We start from the raw sequence: 18,303 nt of genomic DNA, 5'->3' as shown, positions 1-18,303 counted from the left end.
GCTCGAGGCCCCGCCCACTTTGCCCAGAGCCCCGCCCCCTGTGTTCAAGGCCCCGCCCACTTTGCCCAGAGCCCCGCCCCGTGCTCAAGGCCCGCCCACTTTGCCCAGAGCCCCGCCCCCTGTGGCTGTTGCCCCGCCCCCTGTGCTCAAGGCCCCGCCCACCCTGCCCGTGACCACGCCCACACGATTGGCCACGCCCCCCCCGCCCCTCCCTGTGCCCCCCCCCCCAGCCCCAGGTCCCGCATCCCCCCTGCCCCACGTGCCCCCCCCACGCCCCCCCCCCGTCCCCCTCCCCCCCCGCTGACGGAGCCGTGCAGGGCGCGGTGCTGGCCCCCGCCGTGGACCACGCCGTCCCCCTCCAGCCCTCCGTGGTGGCCCCCCTGGCCCAGCAGCTCGGCCACCTCTCGCTGGGCAGCACGGGCACGGTAAGGACCCCCCCCCCGCCCCCCCCCACGTTGTGCCCCCCCCCCAACACCGCCCGACACCCCCATTTCTCCCCCCCCCCCCAGTACGTGCCTGCCACCGCCCTGCCTGGAGCCTTCCTCCCGCCGTACCCCCCGGTGCCGCCCGCCATCCCGCTGGAGGTAAGTGCTGGGCGTGGGGGGGGGGGGGCACGGTGGGGCGGGGGGGGGTCTCGTGGCCGGGGGGGGGTCCCGGCCCGGTCCCCACCGCCCCCTCCCCACAGGACGGCGGCGCTGCCCCGAGCCACGGCCACGGCCCCGTCGAGTCGCCCTCCGAGCCCAGCGCCTTCCCCTACCCCTACCCCAAGTAGCAGTGGGATTGGGGGGGGGGGGGGGGGGGCGGCAGCACTGAGGGACCCCCCCCCCTCCACTGCTGCCCCCCCCCACCCCCCCGGGGATGGAGCCCACCCGCCGCAGCGCTGCCAGCCGCCGGCGACGTCGCCCCTTCCTCTGCAAGGGGGGGGGGCTGAAACGGGGGGGGGCGGGGGGTGGGGGCCCGCGTCTCGCCCCCCCCCCTTGGAGGGCTTTTTTTTCCTCCTGCGTTTTCTAAAAAATGGAAAAAAAAAAAAAAAGGAAAAAAAAAAAAAAAGACAAACAGGAACCCCCCCGGGGGGGGGGGGGCAGGGGCTCCCCAGCTGCAGCAGCCCTGCCCCCCCCCCCCCCCCCCACCTTGTGCTTCCACGGCCCGCAGCCCCCCGCCAGGCCCCCCCCCCCCCCCCCCCCGAGCTGCGGAGCCCCCCCGTGCCTTCTGCTGCCCGGTCATTGCCCCTGGCTTGGAGGGGGGGGGGGCAGTGACAGACCCTCCCCCCCCCCGCCCCCCCGATAGGGTCCGGCTCCCCGGGCCCCAGCCCCCCAGCAGGCCGGGGGTGCTGCCCCCCCCCCCCCACCCCCCCCCCCGCAGCCATTTCTGTCCCGGGGGGGGGGGCCTGGGGCTGTGCATGTCTCCCCCCGCCCCTTGCCCCCAACCCGGGGGGGGGGGCAGGACAAGTGCAATAACCCCCCCCCCCCCCCCCCCACCGCTTCTACTGGCGACGGCGCCCCAAGGGCCGGCCAGGCACTTTAGACTCACCCTGCGCCCCCCCCCGCCCCCCCCTTCCCCCCCACTCTCTGGGGGCCAGCGGCTCCCCCGTCCCCCCCCCGCCGTGCCCCCCGCTTGCGCAGCGACAATCAAGGGGGGGGAGGGGGGGGCCGCGGGGGGGGGGGGGGGGGCATCGCTTTTAACCAAAGATTGGGGGTGCTGAGCTGCCCCTGCCCCCCCCCCCCCCCACTTTGCTTCCACCTCTGGGGCCAGCCGTGCCCCCCCCGCCCCCCCCCCAGTGCCAGCTCTGTCCAGGGCCCCCCCCCGGTTCTTCCAGCCCTGTCCCCCCACCCCCAGCGCAGTGGGGGGGGGATCCCCTGACCCCCCCCCCCCGGGGCAGTGGGCTTCCCGGTCCCCCCATGGGGCTGAGGGGCCCCCCCCTTCCCCCCCCCCCCCCGGCCACACATCTACCTCACCCACAGCTCGGCGCGTGCTCAGCCCAGGTCTTCTGGGGGGGGGGGCGGGGGGGGGCTCATGGCCCTTTGCCCCCCCCCCCCCCCGCCCCCCCCCCCCCCCAGGCTGGCAGCGCCCCCGGTTTCCAGCCATCACCCACCGCTCTTGTTGCTGCTAGCGCCCCCCCATCCCCCCCCCCCCCAATTGGGCCCCCCCCCCCCAAGGAAGGAACCAAAGAGGAGCCCTGCGATCCCCCCCCCCCCCCCCCCCCGGGGGCCCTGCGGATCCCCCCCCCCCACGGGGCCCTGGGCTGAGCCCCCCCCCCCCCAACCCTGCTGCAGGGGGGGGGGCCTGGGGGGGGGGGGGGGGGGGGCGCTGGGGTCCTGCCTGCTGGGGGGGGGGGGGGAGGAAGGGGGCGAGCAGCAGCTGAGATGCTGCGGCCCCCCCCCGGCCCCTCGCGCCCCCCCCCCCCCCCTTTAATTTATACGTAGCGCCTTTTGTACAGGTTTTTAAGTTGCTTTTTTTTAGAATCTCGAGAGGTTTCTAGTTTTGTATTTCTCCCTCCTGCTTCCGCGCTCCGGCCGGCTCGCCCCCCCCCCCAACCCCCCCAAACCCCCCCCGGCCCCCCCCCAACCCCCCCCCGAGCTCCCCCTTTTGGACTTTTTTCGTTTGGTTTTTCTTTTAAATAATAATAATAAAAAAAAAAGGCGAGAAAAGCGACGGCCTCTGTCGTGTGAAAGGGGGGGGTGGTGGTGGGGGGGGGGTCGCCGCCACCCGGGGACCCCGAAAGCCCCCCCCAGCCCCCCCCCAGAGACGGCTCGGACCAGGGGGTGTCTACCAAACGTGAGTTTTTTTATTCTCGTAACGCAACACGCACGGTCCTACAGCTCGTGGGGACGGCAACAGGCAACAACCGGGGGGGGGCGAGGGGCAGCGCGGGGGGGGGCGCTCTTTTTTTGTTTGTTTGTTTTTTTTTTTTTTTTTTCTCCTTTAAACCTTATTAAAAATGAGATTGGTCCTAAAAATATAGAAAGAAATCAATTTAAATTCACAAAAAACCTGTACATTTATCAAAAAAGTCACTAAACCGACACGGCTGGTTATAGAAAAGGGGGGGGGGGGGGGGGGGGGCTGCAGGAAAGCGCCCCTGGCCCTGAGCTGGGCCCTGGGGGGGGGATTTGGGGGGGGGGGTGGCAAAGGGGGTGCGGGGGGGGGGGGCGAACTTGAACTTGAACTGAACGAACACGCGAACGCTGCGGAGACTCCCGAGAACTTTCCCACGACGGGAAAAAAAAAAAAATCCAAAAAAAAAAAAAAACCCAAAAACGCCAACACCGACCCCAAAGCTGACGGCTCCCAGCCATGACCGGGGGGGGGAAAAAAAACCAAAAACAAAAACCCAAACCCCACGACGAGTTTGTTACAGCGCGGTTCTTTAGCTAAAATATAAATATTTACGCGTAATATAAAGTCGGTTCAAAGAGACTTCAACTCCACCTCGTATTTCAAAGCAAAAAAAAATAAAAAATAAAATAAAAAGTTTCTGAGGTCATCCGATAGAAAAAAGGCTACTTTGAGAGACGCGGGGGGGGGGGGGGGGGGCGGGGGCGCGGCCGGGGCCCCCACCCTCTGCCCAGGTAGGTGAGTTGTTTTCAGTGCTCTGTGGGGCCGGGGGGGGGACACGCCGGGGCCCCCCCTCCCCAGCCCCGCCGAACCCCAGAGCGAGTACCCGTAATATCCTGGCCGGCGGGGCTGGGGGGCGGGGGGGGGCCCCCACCGTGGCCGCGGGACCCCGGCCCCCCCCCCTCTGTTTCCCCCCCCCCCCTCCTCATTCTTGGGGGGGGGGGGGGGGGGGGGCAGCAAACGCCCGCCTGAGGCTTCAAGTCCCTGCTTTGGGGGGGGGGCCAGGCCCCCTCCCCGCCCGGAGCTGCGGTAGCGTCCCTGAGGGGGTCCCGATAGGGGTGGGGGGGTCCGGGGGGGGCCTCACGTAGGGGTTAGGGGGTGAGGGCCGGGGTCTTCCTGAGAAGTGGAGGCAGGGAAGGGGCTGCGGGGCCCCCCCCCACCCCCCCCGGTTTGGTCCCTGGAGCCAGGTGGGGGGGGGGGGGGGGCAGCGCCCACCCCGGCGCAGCGGGCAGGGGTCCTACAGCAGAAGGGGCGCACCGGGGCGGGGGGGATGGGGGGGAAGGGGGGGTCCCTCCCGTAAAGTGTCTGCGCGGGGGGGGGGGGGGGGGGTCCTGGCCAGGCCGGCGAGCTGGGGGGGGGCCGCAGGGGGGGGGGGCTAAGTCCACTTTACTGGCCGTTAATGCATGTAGACGCTGCACAGGAGCGCTCGGACACATTCACTACGAACTATTGCTATTATTAAATATTCCCCGCGGGGATTATTCGCTTTCCTCGTTTTTTTGTGGTTTTTTTGTGTTTTTTTGTGTTTTTTTCTTTAGGGTGGGGGAGCGGGGAAGGATACGGGGGGGGGGTTAGGTGGGGCTGCTTCTGTTTTTAAATCAGAAAATAAAATTTAAAAGAAAGAAAGAAAAAAAAAAAAACCACCTCTTTTTTTTTTTCTTTTTGGCTTACACAGTCTGTGAGTTTGTGGTGCTGGGGGGGGGGGGGCAGGGAGGGATTTTGGTGGGGGGGGGGGGGGGGGGGGGGGTCCAGGCTGCGGGAGATGCCCCCCCACCCCCCCTGCCCCAGGGCAGGGCCCTGGGCACCGGCCCCCAGCCCCCCGTGGGGTTCAGCAGGCAGCGAGATCGGCTCCCGGGAGGCAGCTCTGGGGCCGGGGGGGGGGGATCCCCGGCCGGGGGGGGGGTCGCTCACGGCCGGGCCGCGTGCTTTCCCTGATAAAATTCCTCCCACCGGCTCTCGAAGAACTTGCGCATGACGTGCCCGGCCTTGCCCACGTCCGAGTCGTCCTCGTTGAAGGTCTGGCAGTTGTCGAACACCAGCATGGCGTCGGCCGCAAACTCCTCCGAGCTCGAGTACCTGCGGGCGCACGGAGGTCAGGGCCCGGGGGGGTGGGCTGGGGGGGCCCGGAGGGGGCTGAGGGGGACGTGGGCCGGGGGGGCCACCCCGCGCTCACCCGCCCCGCAGCAGCCGCGTGCGCATGGTGGCGAAGTCCATGGGGTTCTTGATGATCTTGCGGTAGCCGGGCACCAGGCGCGGGTTGACCGGCTCCAGGAAGGGCCAGGCGTCCTCGTGCGACTCCATCTCCATCAGGATGATCCTGGCGACGGAAGGAGGCGGTGGGGAGGCGGCCCGGGGGCCCCGTACCCCCCCGCCGCCATCCCCCCCGAGCACTCACTCGCAGAAGGTCAGGTCGCTGGGGCTGGCTCCGCAGCATGGCGCCGCGCCGCTTGGCCGGGGACAGCCCCTCGGCAGCGTGGCGGGGCAGCGGCTGCCCCTCGCGGCGGCGCGAGGCCGCCCGGCGCCGGGGGCTCTCCTCCTCCTCCGCCGAGCACCCCCCCAGGAGGCGTCCCCGCTTCCGCTTCTTGCCTCGCCGGGGCGAGCTGGGGTCCCGGTACGCCTCCGCCTGTGAGGGGACCGGGAGGGGGTCACCGGCGGAGCAGAGCTGGGGGGGTGGGCACTGCGTGAGCCGGGGGGGTCCCCGCCACCCACCTGGGAGACGCAGACGGAGCAGAACCAGTCGCCCTCGGGCACCTCCGTCATCTTGGGCCGGTGGCAGTAGAGGTGGCAGCCGCGGTCGCAGCCGTCACACAGCAGCAGGTGCTCGTCGTCGTCCCCGCGCCGGCACACCAGGCAGGTCTGCGGGGGCCGGCGGGGGCGTCAGGGGTGCCACGGGGCGGGGGGCCCCCCCAGCTCCCCCCCCCCCACCCCAGCAGGGCGCGGGCTCTCACCACTTTGTTGACCGACTTCTCCCAGGCGATGGATTTCTCCAGCTGGTAGATGCAGAGCGAGACCTGGGCCGCGCTGCGGCACCGCTCCAGCGTCTGCCGCCACGTCCGCACCCGGGGCGTGATCTCGTAGGCGCTGCGGGAGGAGGAGGGACGCGGGGCTCAGCCGAGGCGCGGGGGTCCCGCCGCCAGCCCCCACCCCCCACGGACGGGGGGCTCACATCTCGGTGGTGCCCAGGCTCAGCTCCTCGGGGCCGCTCAGCACGGCTTTCTCCACCACCACCTCGTGCAGGGGCCACAGCGGCTCCTTCAGGTAGCGCCGCTCCACGTTCTGCTCCAGCGCCGCCAGCCGCAGGACCGCCAGGTCCAGGGGGTTGGTGCGCTCACGGCACAGCGGCAGCCCGTCCCGCCGGCTCCGGACCGTGATGTCCTCCAGGGGCTCCACCTTGTGCTCGCAGTACCGCAGGTCGTCCCGCGTGGAGTCGGGGCTGGGGCACGTCCAGCCCTGCGGGAGAGAGGGGTCTCAGGGAGGGCGCCCGGCCCGAGGCCACCGCGCGGGCAGCCCCCAGCCCAGCGCCTACCCGGATCTGCAGGTCGGCCATCAGCACGCGCTGCTCCAGCTCCTCCACCCACTGCAGGATGGAGAGGTCGGTCTCGTAGGCCTTCTCCATCACCGACCACTGAGCCAGGGCTTCCTGAGACATGGCGGCGCCGGCCGCCTCGGGGCGCAGGTGGAAGATGGGGTCTGGGGACAGAGGGGGGGGTTGGCGGGGGGGACGCGGAGCCAGGCTCACGCCCTGCCCCAAGCAGGCAGCTCTTACCCGTGGTGGCGCGCAGGCAGACCTCCCGCAGGTACTCCTTGTGCTTGGTGAGGTGCTTGTGGAGCGCCTTCTCCCGGATGCCCCGCGGGTGCAGAGCGCGAGCCACCGCCTCCAGCTCCTCGGGGTCCTGCAGCCACCACCAGCCGCTCTGCATCTCTGCAAGGCAGCACCACGCAGCTCAGCCCTGAGGCGCCGGCATCCCCTGCCCCACGGCCTCGCGTGGCAGAGCCGGCCCCAAAACCCAACGGGTTTCCCCGGGGAGAAGCAAGGCCACAGCTCGGCCTGGCAGCCGGGATCTCTGGCGGGGCTCTCACCAGGGGGAACGGGCTGCTCCGTCAGCTGGGTCAAGTACTTCTGCTCGATCTGCTTGAAGAACTTGGTCGGAGGCCGCCCTCGGCGCTTGGGCTGCCCCGGCACGTCCTGGAGCTTCTCCAGGCTGCTCCGGCTCCTGGGGCAGGCGCCGTGGGCCTTGGCGTCGGCGTGGACCGGGGTGGAAGCAAGCAGGGGAGACGTGGGGTCATCAGCGGGGAGCCCGTTCAGCTGGAGGGGACAGAGCCCGTTGGACTAAGGACAGCCCCGCACCTGCTCCTTGCCCCCCTACCCCAGCACCCCTCGGACCCCTCCCCGTGCCCCGGCCATTGCGGTCGGCCCCGGGCACCCACCTGCCTGGCCGAAGCCTTGGGCTGCTCGCCCCGGGGCTGGCCACGGGGCTGCGAGCTGGTGCGTGGGGAGGGCTCGGCTGAGGAGGTAGCGAGGGGGGGTCGGTCGTCGCAGGGTGTCCGGGGCAGCAGGTTGAACCAGGGCCCCCGCTTTTCCACGGCCCCTGTGGCGCTCTCCTCCTCCGCCATGGGGTCCGCCGGGGTCTCGAGCGGCTGGAGCCCCCCTTCCCCCTTGCCGGGGCTGCTGTCCGGGGTGAGGACCGAGTCCTTGAGTAAGGATGACTGCGTTTGGCTCAGCCAGGAGAGGAAGGCGGACTGGCTGAGGTCGTGCTGGCTCTGCCCCAGGCTCATCGGCTCTTCCAGGACCCCGTTGATGGGGGGGGATTTGGGCCTGCAGGGTGGGGGCGGCTCCTCCTTGCTCTTCCGCGGCTCCTCCTTGCTCTTCCGCGGCCGCCCCCGGGCACGCGAGGCCGCGCAGTTCACCCGGCTGGGCACGGGCACGGGGACGGGCACCTCCACGTCCAAGGGCTCCTCCTTCACCGGCGCCACGTGGGAAGACGGCTTCTCCTCGGGGTGCTCCTCGGGAGCCGGATCGGCTGCTATGAGGACAGCGGGAGGTGAAGGGTGGGGTCTGCAGCAGTGAAGGGGGTCAGCAGCCGAGAGGGGGTCTGCAGCGCGGCCCCGGAGCCCAGTCCCAGCTCACCTTCGGCACCCTCCACAAAGATCCCGCCCAGGTGAGGCAGCACCCAGTACCGGCGCCGGTACCGGTCCTGGCCCAGCGAGGCCGCCCGCAGCGTCTGCGAGGAGTGGAGCAGCTTCTTGCGGAAGAACATCTGCCGCTGCAGGGAGAGCGCGGGCGGTGAGGGACCGCAGGGACTGGCACCGGGGGACCCGCGGCACCGGCCGAGCCGTGGCCCCTCCGCCACCCGCGCACCTTGGCCAGCTTCTCGATCTGCCGCTCGAGCTCGGGGACGCTGGAGGCGGACGTGTCGGCCTGGGGGAGGCAAGGGACCCGTCAGGGAGGCATCGGCAGGACCGGGAAGAGATCCCCGAAGGCTGCCCCAAACCGCTCCCCGTCCCCGGAGGCCACATCCTCACCTCCTCGTCCCGGCGGGATTTGCGTCCTCGGCTCTCCTCCTCCTCCTCCAGCTCCAGGCTGGGCTCCTCCGTCAGGCGGGAGCTGCGCCTGCGCCGCCCGTCGTCCAGGCCCGTGATCTCCGACTCGGGGCGCCCCGTCTTCTTGGCCAGGGCCACCTTCAACCTGCCGAGACGCGGCGCAGCCTCCAGCACCCGCCTGCTCTCTGCCTCGCTCCCCGGCAAGCTGAGGCGTGCAGGCACCCGGCGGCACTGCAAGAACGCCCCAAGCCTGCTCGAGCCCCAGGGGCGCGGAAGGGAAGGTTTTGGAGACCGCGGGCAGGAGGCAGGCACGTCCCGCAGCGCAGCGCCCACCTGCGCAGCCGGCCCTCGATGATCCACTTGCTCTTCCTGTAGTTGGCCATGCTCTCCAGGGTCTTGTCGATCTCGCTGCAAGGAGACGAGGGGCTCAGCTCCACGCAGCTCCGCGAGGAGGGCAGGAGCAGAGCCCACGTTCGCCCCAAGCCCGCGCTCACTTGATGATGAGGGTGCTGCTGTTGAGCTCGTTCACCAGGAAGGCCAGGATGGCGGCCTTCTTGTCGGGGGGCAGCGCCTGGAAGGGCTTCGTGCGCAGCCCCTCGCACAGCTCGTCCTCCGCCCCGTACGCCGTGAGGAAGCAGCGCAGCACCTCGGAGACGGTGTCACGGTTCAGGCTGATCTCTGACACCTTCTCCCCCAGGATCTTCAGGGACTGGGGAGCAAGAAGGGGTGTTAGAGAGCGTGGGGGGGTCAGCAGGAAGGGGAAAAAAACGGGGACACCAGCAGCTGAGCTGGGAAAACCCAAGCCTGAGAGGGGGCGAGCCCAGGGGTGACCCCGGATGAGGCTGGGAACTGGAGGGGCACAGGGAGAGGCAGGGGAGGCTGCGGCAAGGACAGCAGCTCCTGGAGCGCAGCGCGGGAGCCTTGTGGGCACCAACAGCCCTGCTGCCCGCGTGTGACAGCGGACACGGGGACGGGGACGCAACCACTCACCTGGCAGTAGGGGGGCAGCCCGGGGTCGTAGAGCGCGGCCTGCAGCAGCCGCACCAGCAGGTCCTGCACCTCGCCCGCGCTGTCACCCAGCCCCAGCAGCCCCTCCTGCAGCGTGCACAGGCTGGGCACGTCCTTGGCCGGGTCGAAGCCCAGGACCTTGCCGTAGCTCTGGAGGAACTCCACGACCGTCAGGCAGTTGGAGAAGGCGCAGCTGGGCAAGACGAGGCCCGGGATGCGGGAGAAGGCCGGCAGCGGCTGCAGGGCAGGAGAGGAGGCAATCAGGGCACGCGAGGCACCAGCCGGGCTATCTGCCCGTGGGCTCGGCCCGGCCGGCTCCCCCCACGTCTCGCTGCAAGGCCCGGCCCACCTGGTGGTCCCCCAGGCACATGTCCTCCGTCGGCTTCTTCATCTCCTCCAGGATGAGCTGCTGCCGCCGCCGCTCCTCCAGGCGCCGCTGCGCCAACAGGCCCTTGTCCACCTTGCGAGCCCCTTTGCCCTTCTTCTCCTTGGGCCGCACTTTTTCCTTGGCCTTCTCCGGCTTGCCCTTCTTCTCCTTGGCCTGAGAACAAAACCCCGGGATCTGTGGGGATGGGGGCTCCACCTCCGCCCCCTCCAGGGCCCCCACAGCCGCCGCAGACTCACCTTGGACTTCTTCTTGGCTTCCTTCGCTTTGGGAGCTTTCGCTTCCTGCTTCTGCTTGTTCTTGGCCTGGGAGGGACAAGCCCCAGCTCAGAGAGACGGCGGCTGACGGGGGGGCACAGCAGCAGCCCCCTGCCCCAGCCACTGGGCACAGCTGGGGCCCGCGGAGCTGCAGGACGTGGAGGAAGCCCGGAGCTGCCCCCAGCCCTCGCCCTGCCTTCCCCCCGCAGCCACTCGTACCTTCCGCCTCATTTTCTTCTTGATCTTGCTCATTTTCAGCTTGTCCTCATCGCTGAGCACCTCTGCGAGGGCAGAGAGGGAGGCTGGCACCAGGGAGCGGGCGCCAGGGCTGCAGCCCCCCTGCAGGGTGGGCTGCGATGGGCAGCACCTGAGCTGGAGGGGCCGGGGAGGGGTACCTTGGGCTTCCAGCCTCTTCAGCAGCCGAGCGTCTGTCTTGCTCAGCAGGTCGACCATCTTGACCTTGGGGGGCCGGCCCCGGCCGCGCTTCACGGCGGGCGTCTCCTTGGTCTTGGCCTTCTCCGCGTTGCGGGGACGCCCGCGCTTGCCCGTGATGGCCTGGATGCGGGACGGGATCTCCTCGGGGCTCAGCTTCACCCACTGCAGGCCCTGCGGGACAAAAGGCGGTCACCCCAGGAGAGGACGCCCCCACGGCCCCACTGCCAGTGCCGCGTCCCGCGGAGCAGCCTGGAGTCCCACGGCACGGCCCGGGCGCCAGGCCCACCTCCGGCGTGTCCCGCTCCTCGTAGAAGTCTCCAACCGGCATGCGGGGGCTGAAGCTGAAGTGCTCGCGGCGGACGTCCTGCACCACGTTCCTGTTCAGGTACTGGGGGCAGGAGGAAGAAGAGGAGGATGAAGGCCGTGAGGGTGCGTGACGGGGGGGGGGGCTCAGCGCTCCCGGCCCCCTGGCAAACAGCATCTGCCCTCTGCAGCGGGGGACTCCGGCAGAGCCGAGGGCCGATCGGGGGCTGGCCCTGCGGCAATGCTGCCCTCTCCTCGCTCGCCGTACCTTGATCACCTCCGGGAACTGCTTCATCCTCTTCCCGCAGGGCCCGTAGTACCAGGTCTCGCCCTGCCAGCGGTGGTTCCCCTTCTTGATCCGCACCTCCCTCCTCCACCTGGGCACAGGAGCGCCTCAGCCGGGGCCCGGCACGGCCTCGGCCACGCGGGGGCCCTGCGGCCGTGGGACGGAGGGACGGGGACGGGGCCACGTACCCGTGCTGCAGCGGGAAGCGCACCTCCTCCGGGGTGGCGATGCGCCTGCGGGGGGCATCCCCTGCGGGACAGAGGGGACCTGAGCTCGGCGAGCGCTGGCGGCGCGCTGGGCGCCCAGCCAAGGGGGGGCTCCGTCCTCACCTCCCGCCGACACGCTGAGCGGGGCGGCCTCCTCGCTCTCGCCTTCTGGCGCAGCTGAAGCCTCCGTGCAGCTATCAGCAGCCTCCTCCTCCTCTTCCTCCTCCTCCTCCTCCTCCTCCGCGGAGGGGGATGCGGACTCTGGCTCCAGGGGAGCGTCGTCGAGCTCCAGGGACCCCGACCCCTCCGGCCCCGCGTGGCTGCTGCTGTTCAGGTCTAGGCTGCTGTCTGCAGAGCCAAGGTCAGGGACGTCACCGCGAGCTCTGCTCCCTTCCTGCTCCGCCCATGGCAGCGGACAGCCCCCACCCGCCGAGCACGAGGACAGGGCTGTGCGTCCCCCTCCCCGCGGGCAGCCCCGGCAGCGTTGGACCCCGCACCGGCTCCCCCCAGCACGCTCTGAGCTGGGGCTCCTTGGGGCTCAGCGCCGGGAGCTGCGGGGTCCCCACGCACCCACTGCCACCGGCCAGGGCCCGCGGCCCTGCACAAAGAGGCACCGCACGGCGGCTGGGTGGCCGTGCTCCCCCCGCGGCGGCAGCCGGGGGGCCCATGGGGCCGTCCACGTACCGTGCAGGGCAGGCGGCGAGTCGGGGCTGGCGAGCAGCGGGGGGGCTGGCCGGCCGGCCGCCAGCAGGCTGAAGGGGCCGGCGGCATGGAGGGGGGGGCTGGCAGAGCACCGCAGGCTGGGCACGTCGGGGGGCTCCTCCAGGGGGGACTTGTCGCTCACCAGCTGCGAGTCGTCCATCGCGTAGAGGTCCCCGGTGCCTGGGTCTGGGGGGGGGATCAGCACCAGGACCTCGGCGGGGCCGCGCGCAGGGGGCCCCCCCGTCTCCGAGCATGTTGGGGGCACGCAAACCCACATCTCCGCTCCCGGGGGGCGGCCAGACCCGCCGGGTGGAGAGGGCCTCGGGGACGATCAAACCCCCCCCCCCCGGAGCCGAAAAGGCACCGGCAGAAGAGGGGTTAAGGGATTTCGGCAGCCCCCAGCCACGCCCCCTCCTTTGGGAAGCGGAGCCCAAAATGGCCGTGGCGGCGGTGGCGGTGATGTTCACCAGCGCGGAAGTTCAGGCGCTGAGTAACAGCTTCGTCACGGAGCTGGGAAGGGAAGGAAGGGAGCGCGGAGGAGGGCTGGCGCGGGAGGGACGCGGGCGCGGGCCCGCCCCTCGCCTGCCCGGGGCTGGCGCTGCTGCAGGAGGCAGCGCCGAAGGCCTCGGCCTCCACCATCACCATCGGCCTCCGCCGTCGCCGTCGCCCGCGGGAGAGGGTCCCGCGCTGCCCGGAGGAGGGGGGGAGAGGAGCGGAGGCAGCCGCCCCGCACCGCCGGCCGGGAGCTGCCCGGCACGCGCCCGGCCTCTAGACCCCGGTGCCACGGCGGCCTCCCTACCTCTGGCCAGGGACTCGAAGGGCTCCAGGGGGTCTTCGCTCAGGATGTGCGCGTCCTCCAGCGGAGCGGTGATGGGCGACGCGTCCCCCAGGCAGCCGCTGCCCACGGCAGGGGCCAGGACCGAGTCCTCCTGGCTCAGCGGCACCACGGCGGGGGCAGAGCCGTTGTAGCTGCAGAGCTTCAAGTCTAAAGGGAGCAAGAGTCCGAAAGCAAACCCTGGGGCAGGAGGCACTCGGGAACGGAGCCCGGGGCCCAGCCAGCCCTGCCCTGAAGGCGTCGTGCGGTGTGACTCGCTGCTCCTGCCCGACCCGCTGCTCCTGCCCTCATCCCCACGCCACGGCTGTTTGCTGCCCAGCCTCCTCCCGTCCTTCCCCGCTGCCTCCCGGGGCCGCGCTGCCACCAGTCCCCTCCCGGCGCCCGTCCCGGGGTCTCTGTGAGATGCCAGCCCCCAGGGAGTCCCGTGGCGGGCGGGCGGGCGGCTGCAGGACCCCGGCTGCTGCACGCCCCTGCAGGCGGACGGGAACGCTGCTCCGCCGGCGGTGACGCCACAGGCGACGCTCAGCCCAGCCTAACAAGATCCCAAAAGCTACTCCAAGCCGCGAGAGGCCAAACCCCGATGGGGCTCGTGGCGGGGGGTGAGGCCGGCCCTCCCCAGGGAGCAGAACGCCCAACGCGGGTGGATCCCAAGCCAGGGCTCCTACCTGGCTGCGTGTCCTCCAGCTCCATGCTGCCCACCAGCCCGCCCCCGTTCTCTGCAATGGCCGGGGACATCTCCTTGGCGGCCTCGGCATCGTCCTCGCCGGCGCCCGGCTCCTCCGGCGGCAGCGGGAAGGGTGGCTCGCCAGAGCCCAGCATGGGGGACGGCTGCGAGGCCGCGTAGAAGCTGGCCGGCCCGTTTGGCATCAGCTCAAAGTTCTGGTCGTGGAAGGAGTCATAGAGCTCCTGAGAGTCGAAGTTGAGCCCCATGGAGCCAGGGGTGCCGTTGCCCCAGAGCTCCTGCCCGGTGCCCCGCAGGTTGGCGCTGTGCCCTGGGGAGGCCGGCCGGGACCCCCCCGCCACGCCGTTGAGGGGGAACTGCGCGAGGCTGGGGAACGGAGCGGCGCTGGGGCTGCCGTCCTTGAGGCCGCCCGCGCCGGCCGGCTGGTACTGCGCGTAGTCCCAGAGGCAGTCGTAGGAGCGGAGGTGAGGCGTGCCCGAGGAATGCGTGCTGGAGGTGAAGGTCCCTGAAGTACTGGTGTGAGATACAGTAGAGAAGCCATTGACATTCATGCCCCCGTTCAGACCTGCGGAGGGCGAAGAGACAAATGCGTTAACGGCACGGCAGGGACTTCCCAACGTCCAGGCCAGACGAGAGGGCTTGGGGACAGCCGGATGACGCCCCCCGCCCTCCCCCAGCACCACCGTCCCTGCACGGAGCAGGCTGCTCCCTCCCGGCGCGGAGGAACCGACCCCGCGGGGCTGCGAGCAGCAGGAGGCGGGGGATTAGCCGAGCGCCTGGCAGGGCTGCGCAGGGATCAGCCGGCTGGCCAAATCCACGCGCAGACCCCGTTCTGGCCTGGCCGCTCTTTTCTAGGCCAAAGCGACCGGGGGTGTGCAGAGACCCCTCCGGCCCCCAGCCCCTACGTGGCCGGAGAAAACCCCCAAGGCTCACCCCCGTCCCTGCTGCCCTGGGACTCCCCGGCACGGCGGGGACGCTGCGAAGGCTCCGCAGCCGAGGCCCCCTCCTCGCGCCAAGGGCATGAAACCACGAGGGGACGGTCGGGGCGGTGCTGCCCTGCCGAGCACACGCTCCCTGGTGAGCCAGCTCCCCCGTAACGAGGGCGGACGCCGCCACCGCAGCCTGGCGGGGCGGGGGGACGCGGGGTGCCCAGGTGTGCCGTGGCACTTACTTTTCCCTTGCGGGGGGAAGCTGAGTGCAGCCCCGTTGGTGTACAGGCTGTCCCCTGAGGAAGGCGTGGGTTTCAGTCCTGAGGCAGTAGGTACGGAGGAAAGGCCCGGGAAGTTGAAATGGTTGTTTGTGTCCATGTCTGGGAGGGGAGAAGAAGCGCGGGGTTACACGCTGCCCGGCCACCCAGCGGGGCAGGGTGGGGGCCCCCACCCACGTGGGAGGCTCTGCCCCACGCCCTGCGCTCGTGCCTGGGCACAGCCGCTCCCCAGAGCCGGCGGCGCCGTGCCCCGCAGGACGGGGCTGGGGCAGGGGGAGCCCCCGGCCGCCATCTGGCAGCGGCCAAAGCCCCCCCGTTGCCCCCTCACCGAGCCCGCGGTGCCGCCTCCGCGGCGAGCCGGCCCCAGGCCCGGCAGCACCGCGCGCGCCGAGCTGCCACCTGCGTGAGCGCAGCTCGTCACCGCGCTCCCGCGTCCCCAGGGAAGGCCGCCACCGAGAAGGCTCGCCTGCTCCCCGCGGGGGCTTCTTTCCACACTGAGCTCGGCTCCGCGCCGAGCCCCCACCTCCCCTGGGCTCCCGACCCGGGGCAGGAGCACGGCGCGAGGCACCGGCCCCCCCCCAGGAGGGTCTGTGACCTTGTGGGGACGCGGCGCGGCCTGGCCTTCCCCCGGGAACCCGCAGAGAGAGCCCCGTGGGGACGGCCGGGCCCCTCGGACCCTGCGTCCCCCCCTGCCCGCGGCACGGCCCAGCGATGCCGCAGGGGGCACGGCCACGACGCCCGGAGCCCGTCCCCTCCCGAAACGCGGCTCCGGGGACGTCCGCGCACCAGCTGCTCGAGGCAGGATCCGGGCTGGCCTCGTTTCACAGCCGGGAGCTGGGGGGCTCCGTGCCCCGCTGTCCCCAGCTCCTCGCCCTGAGCCAAGGAGCTGTGCCGGCTCTGAGGGCCCAGCTGATGAGGTGGGGACCCCCGGGACCCCCCCCGGGGGCCACAGTCGCCCACCCCACGGAGGCCGAACCCGCGATCAGCCGAGGGCAGAGGCGGCGCCGGCTCCGCCATCCCCTCCGGAAGGGCCGTCGCTGCCACAAGCACGCGGCCCGGCAGCGCGGCCGTGTCGAAACCTGGACGGGGATTTCATCACGGCCCAGCCTGCGCCGCCCGGGGCTCCAGCGGGGACGGAGCCCCCCCCGGCCGCCAGGGACACCGGGCTGATTCATCCGCCCGAGAAACCCGTATGGGCGGTGACGCGGCTGCTGCACGCATGGCGCTCCCGGGTGTCCCGGGTGTCCCCCCCCCCCTGCAGCGAGCCGGGACCAGATCCCGGCCCCACCACCCCCGGCTCGGCTCTGCCCCTGCCCGCGGGACCCTTCCCCCGGGGGAGCCCGGCCGGAGGCCGAGGAGAAGAAAGACAAAAAGCCTCCCCGGCACCTCCCAGCATCTGATGCGCCGGCCGGCCGGGAAAGGCGCTGCGGGGCCGCGAGAGGTCAGAGGAGGCGGCCGGAGGTGCCAGAACCGGACAGGTGGCTGCTGCGGGCTGGGGCGCGCGCCAGCGCCGGGAGGGGGCCGAGTGGAGGCAACGAGGGGGGAGCGGAGCCAGGAGGGCGGAATAAAAGCGGGGAAGACGGGGAACTGATGGCAGCGAGCGCCGGGAGGCCGAAGGGCAGGGAAGGGAGCGGGGCTGAGCGGCGACGCCGTCCCCAGGAGGGGAGCGGGGGTCCGGCAGCGCCTCGCGCTGGGGACCAGCGGCGTGCCCGGCGCTGGCACGGCGACACCGGGGCCTGTCCCGACTGGAGCCGCCCTCGGCACCTCCGGGAGCGGTGCCAGCGCCCGGCCGCCCGCTGCCAGCCCTGGGTGCGGCGGGCAGAGGCCACCCGTCACGGCCCTGCCGCAAACTGGGCCAGGCCGTAACCGGAGCCGTGCGGGCAAGGAGGGCGAAGGCCTGGCCGCGGGGATGCGCCGGCACCGGGGGCAGCGCCAGGCCCGGGCTGGACGGAGGCGGGGGCCGTGCCCGGTCCCCCCGGGGCTGGCGCAGCCGGTGCGGCGTGGCTGCGAGCAAACCGGGCTGGGGGCCGTGAGCCCACCGGGACCCGAAGTCCCCCGGACCGAGGGCTGCGAGCGGGCGGCGGTGCCGGCGGGGGCTCCCCGGGAGGGTCCTCGGTGGCCCCGGGCAGCCCCGGGAGGGGAACCGGGAGCCGAGCGCGGCCGGGCCGGGGAGGACGTTTCAAAAACAAGGCGACGCAACCCCCGGCTGCCATTTCCCGGCCGCTTCCTGCAGCGGGGGGGCGGGCGGGGGGGGAAAGGCCGGCACCGGGCGCTGAGCCGGGACCCCCGGCCCCGAGCTGCCCCCGCCGCGCCCCCCGGGGCGGCCCCGCTCCCACCCGCTGCCGGGGGGGCACCGGGCCGGGCTCCCCGCTGCGCTACGAGGGGAGGGGGGGGGGGAACCCGCACCGGGCACCGGGACCGGCCCCGGGCTCCCCGCTGAGCCCCGCACCGGGCACCGGCACCACAGGGGGGGGGGGGGGGGGACCGGGAAGGGGGGGACCGGGCCGGGAGACGGGGAGGCGGGGGGGGCTCACCGAGCACCGGCGGCCTCGGCAGAGCCGAGGTGGGGGCAGGGGCTCCCCGGGGCTCCCCGCGGGTTCCGGGCCGGGTCCCGTCTCCCTCTCCCCCCCCCCCGCCGTTACCGGCCGTTACCGGCCGCCGCGGAACGCCCCCCCCCCCCCGCAGCCCCCTTCCCCCCCCCCCCCCCCATTCCCGTTCCCCCCCCCCCCCCCATTCCCGTTCCCCCCGGACCTGGCAGGCGGCGGTGCGGGCCCGGCGGGCGCCCCGGGTCGGGCCCGGCTCACGCGGCGCGGGGCGGGGGGGGGGGGGGGAGGCGGCTCCGCATGGCGCGGGCCGGACCGGGCCGGGCCGCCCCGAGCCGAGCCGAGCGGAGCCGAGCGGCGCAGGGCAGGAAGCGCCGCGCGCCGCCGGGCGGTCCCGGCCCCGCCCCCTCCGCGCCCACGTCACCGCCGCCGCGGTGGCGTCACCGGGGAGCGGCGCCGCGCGTCACCGGGGGGGGGGCGGGGCCCGCGCCCACGTGGGGGGGGGGATCCCCGCCCCCGGCGGGGGGAATCCCCCACGTGGGGCCGCCCCCGCTCCTCCTCCCCGCTCCCCCCCCCCGCAGCCGGGCCCCGGCCCCCGGCACGGTCCCGGGGGGGCGCCCCCAGGCTCGGGATCCCCCCCCCCCCCCTCCCCGGGATCCCCGCTGACGTCACCCCGAGGGGGGTCCGGGGGGGCCCAGCACGTACCCGGTGCCGGTCCCACCCCCCCCCGGTGCCGGTGCCCGCGGCCCCTCGTGATGGCGGCGGCCGCCCCCGCCCCCCCCCGGGACGCGCCGCCGTTTAAAGGGGCCGCAGCGCTTTGCTGCGGGGGGGGGGGCGCTGCTGAGAGCACCTCCGTGTGTGTGTCCCCCCCCCACCCCACCGCAGGGAACCCCCCCGGGATCCCCCCCCCCAGCACCCACGGGTCCCGGTGTCTCCTTCCCCCCCCCCCGGCAGGTTGCGACCGCGGCGGAGGGGAGGGCCCCGGCGGCCCCCCCCCCGGGACCCCGCAGACAAAGCCCCATCTGGCAGGGCCGGCCGGGAGCTCTTTGTGCTGCAGGAGCCCGGGGGGGGAGGAGGG

The 18,303-nt window shown here is 72.5% G+C and overlaps 1 protein-coding gene and 1 long non-coding RNA gene across 2 annotated transcripts; one reads left to right on the top strand and one right to left on the bottom strand.

Moving 5' to 3' along the window:
- Positions 1 to 302: 302 nt before the first annotated feature.
- LOC308184160 lies at positions 303 to 928 on the top strand. Its single transcript, XR_013942593.1, has 3 exons — positions 303 to 425; positions 510 to 584; positions 686 to 928. It is a non-coding gene; the product is annotated as an uncharacterized lncRNA (long non-coding RNA).
- A 3,668-nt stretch (positions 929 to 4,596) lies between these two features.
- Positions 4,597 to 17,581, bottom strand: BAZ2A (bromodomain adjacent to zinc finger domain 2A). The gene is given in 30 exon segments (XM_080570898.1): positions 4,597 to 4,911; positions 5,009 to 5,152; positions 5,231 to 5,259; positions 5,261 to 5,458; positions 5,545 to 5,691; positions 5,784 to 5,916; positions 6,002 to 6,285; positions 6,362 to 6,525; positions 6,602 to 6,757; positions 6,916 to 7,141; positions 7,264 to 7,859; positions 7,964 to 8,099; positions 8,195 to 8,254; positions 8,359 to 8,521; positions 8,710 to 8,784; positions 8,871 to 9,085; positions 9,367 to 9,621; positions 9,734 to 9,925; positions 10,009 to 10,074; positions 10,246 to 10,307; positions 10,422 to 10,632; positions 10,748 to 10,849; positions 11,033 to 11,141; positions 11,239 to 11,299; positions 11,380 to 11,604; positions 11,941 to 12,144; positions 12,758 to 12,943; positions 13,459 to 14,040; positions 14,647 to 14,784; positions 17,434 to 17,581. Coding segments are annotated over 29 exon segments (5,286 nt in total). The 5' UTR covers positions 14,783 to 14,784; positions 17,434 to 17,581; the 3' UTR covers positions 4,597 to 4,742.
- Positions 17,582 to 18,303: the final 722 nt, after the last annotated feature.

Source organism: Anser brachyrhynchus (assembly GCF_964034855.1).
Source record: "Anser brachyrhynchus genome assembly, chromosome: 29".
Taxonomy (NCBI): Eukaryota; Metazoa; Chordata; class Aves; order Anseriformes; family Anatidae; genus Anser; species Anser brachyrhynchus.
The sequence above is the reverse complement of the archived record's forward strand: the minus strand, read 5'-3'. Positions and strand labels throughout refer to the sequence as shown.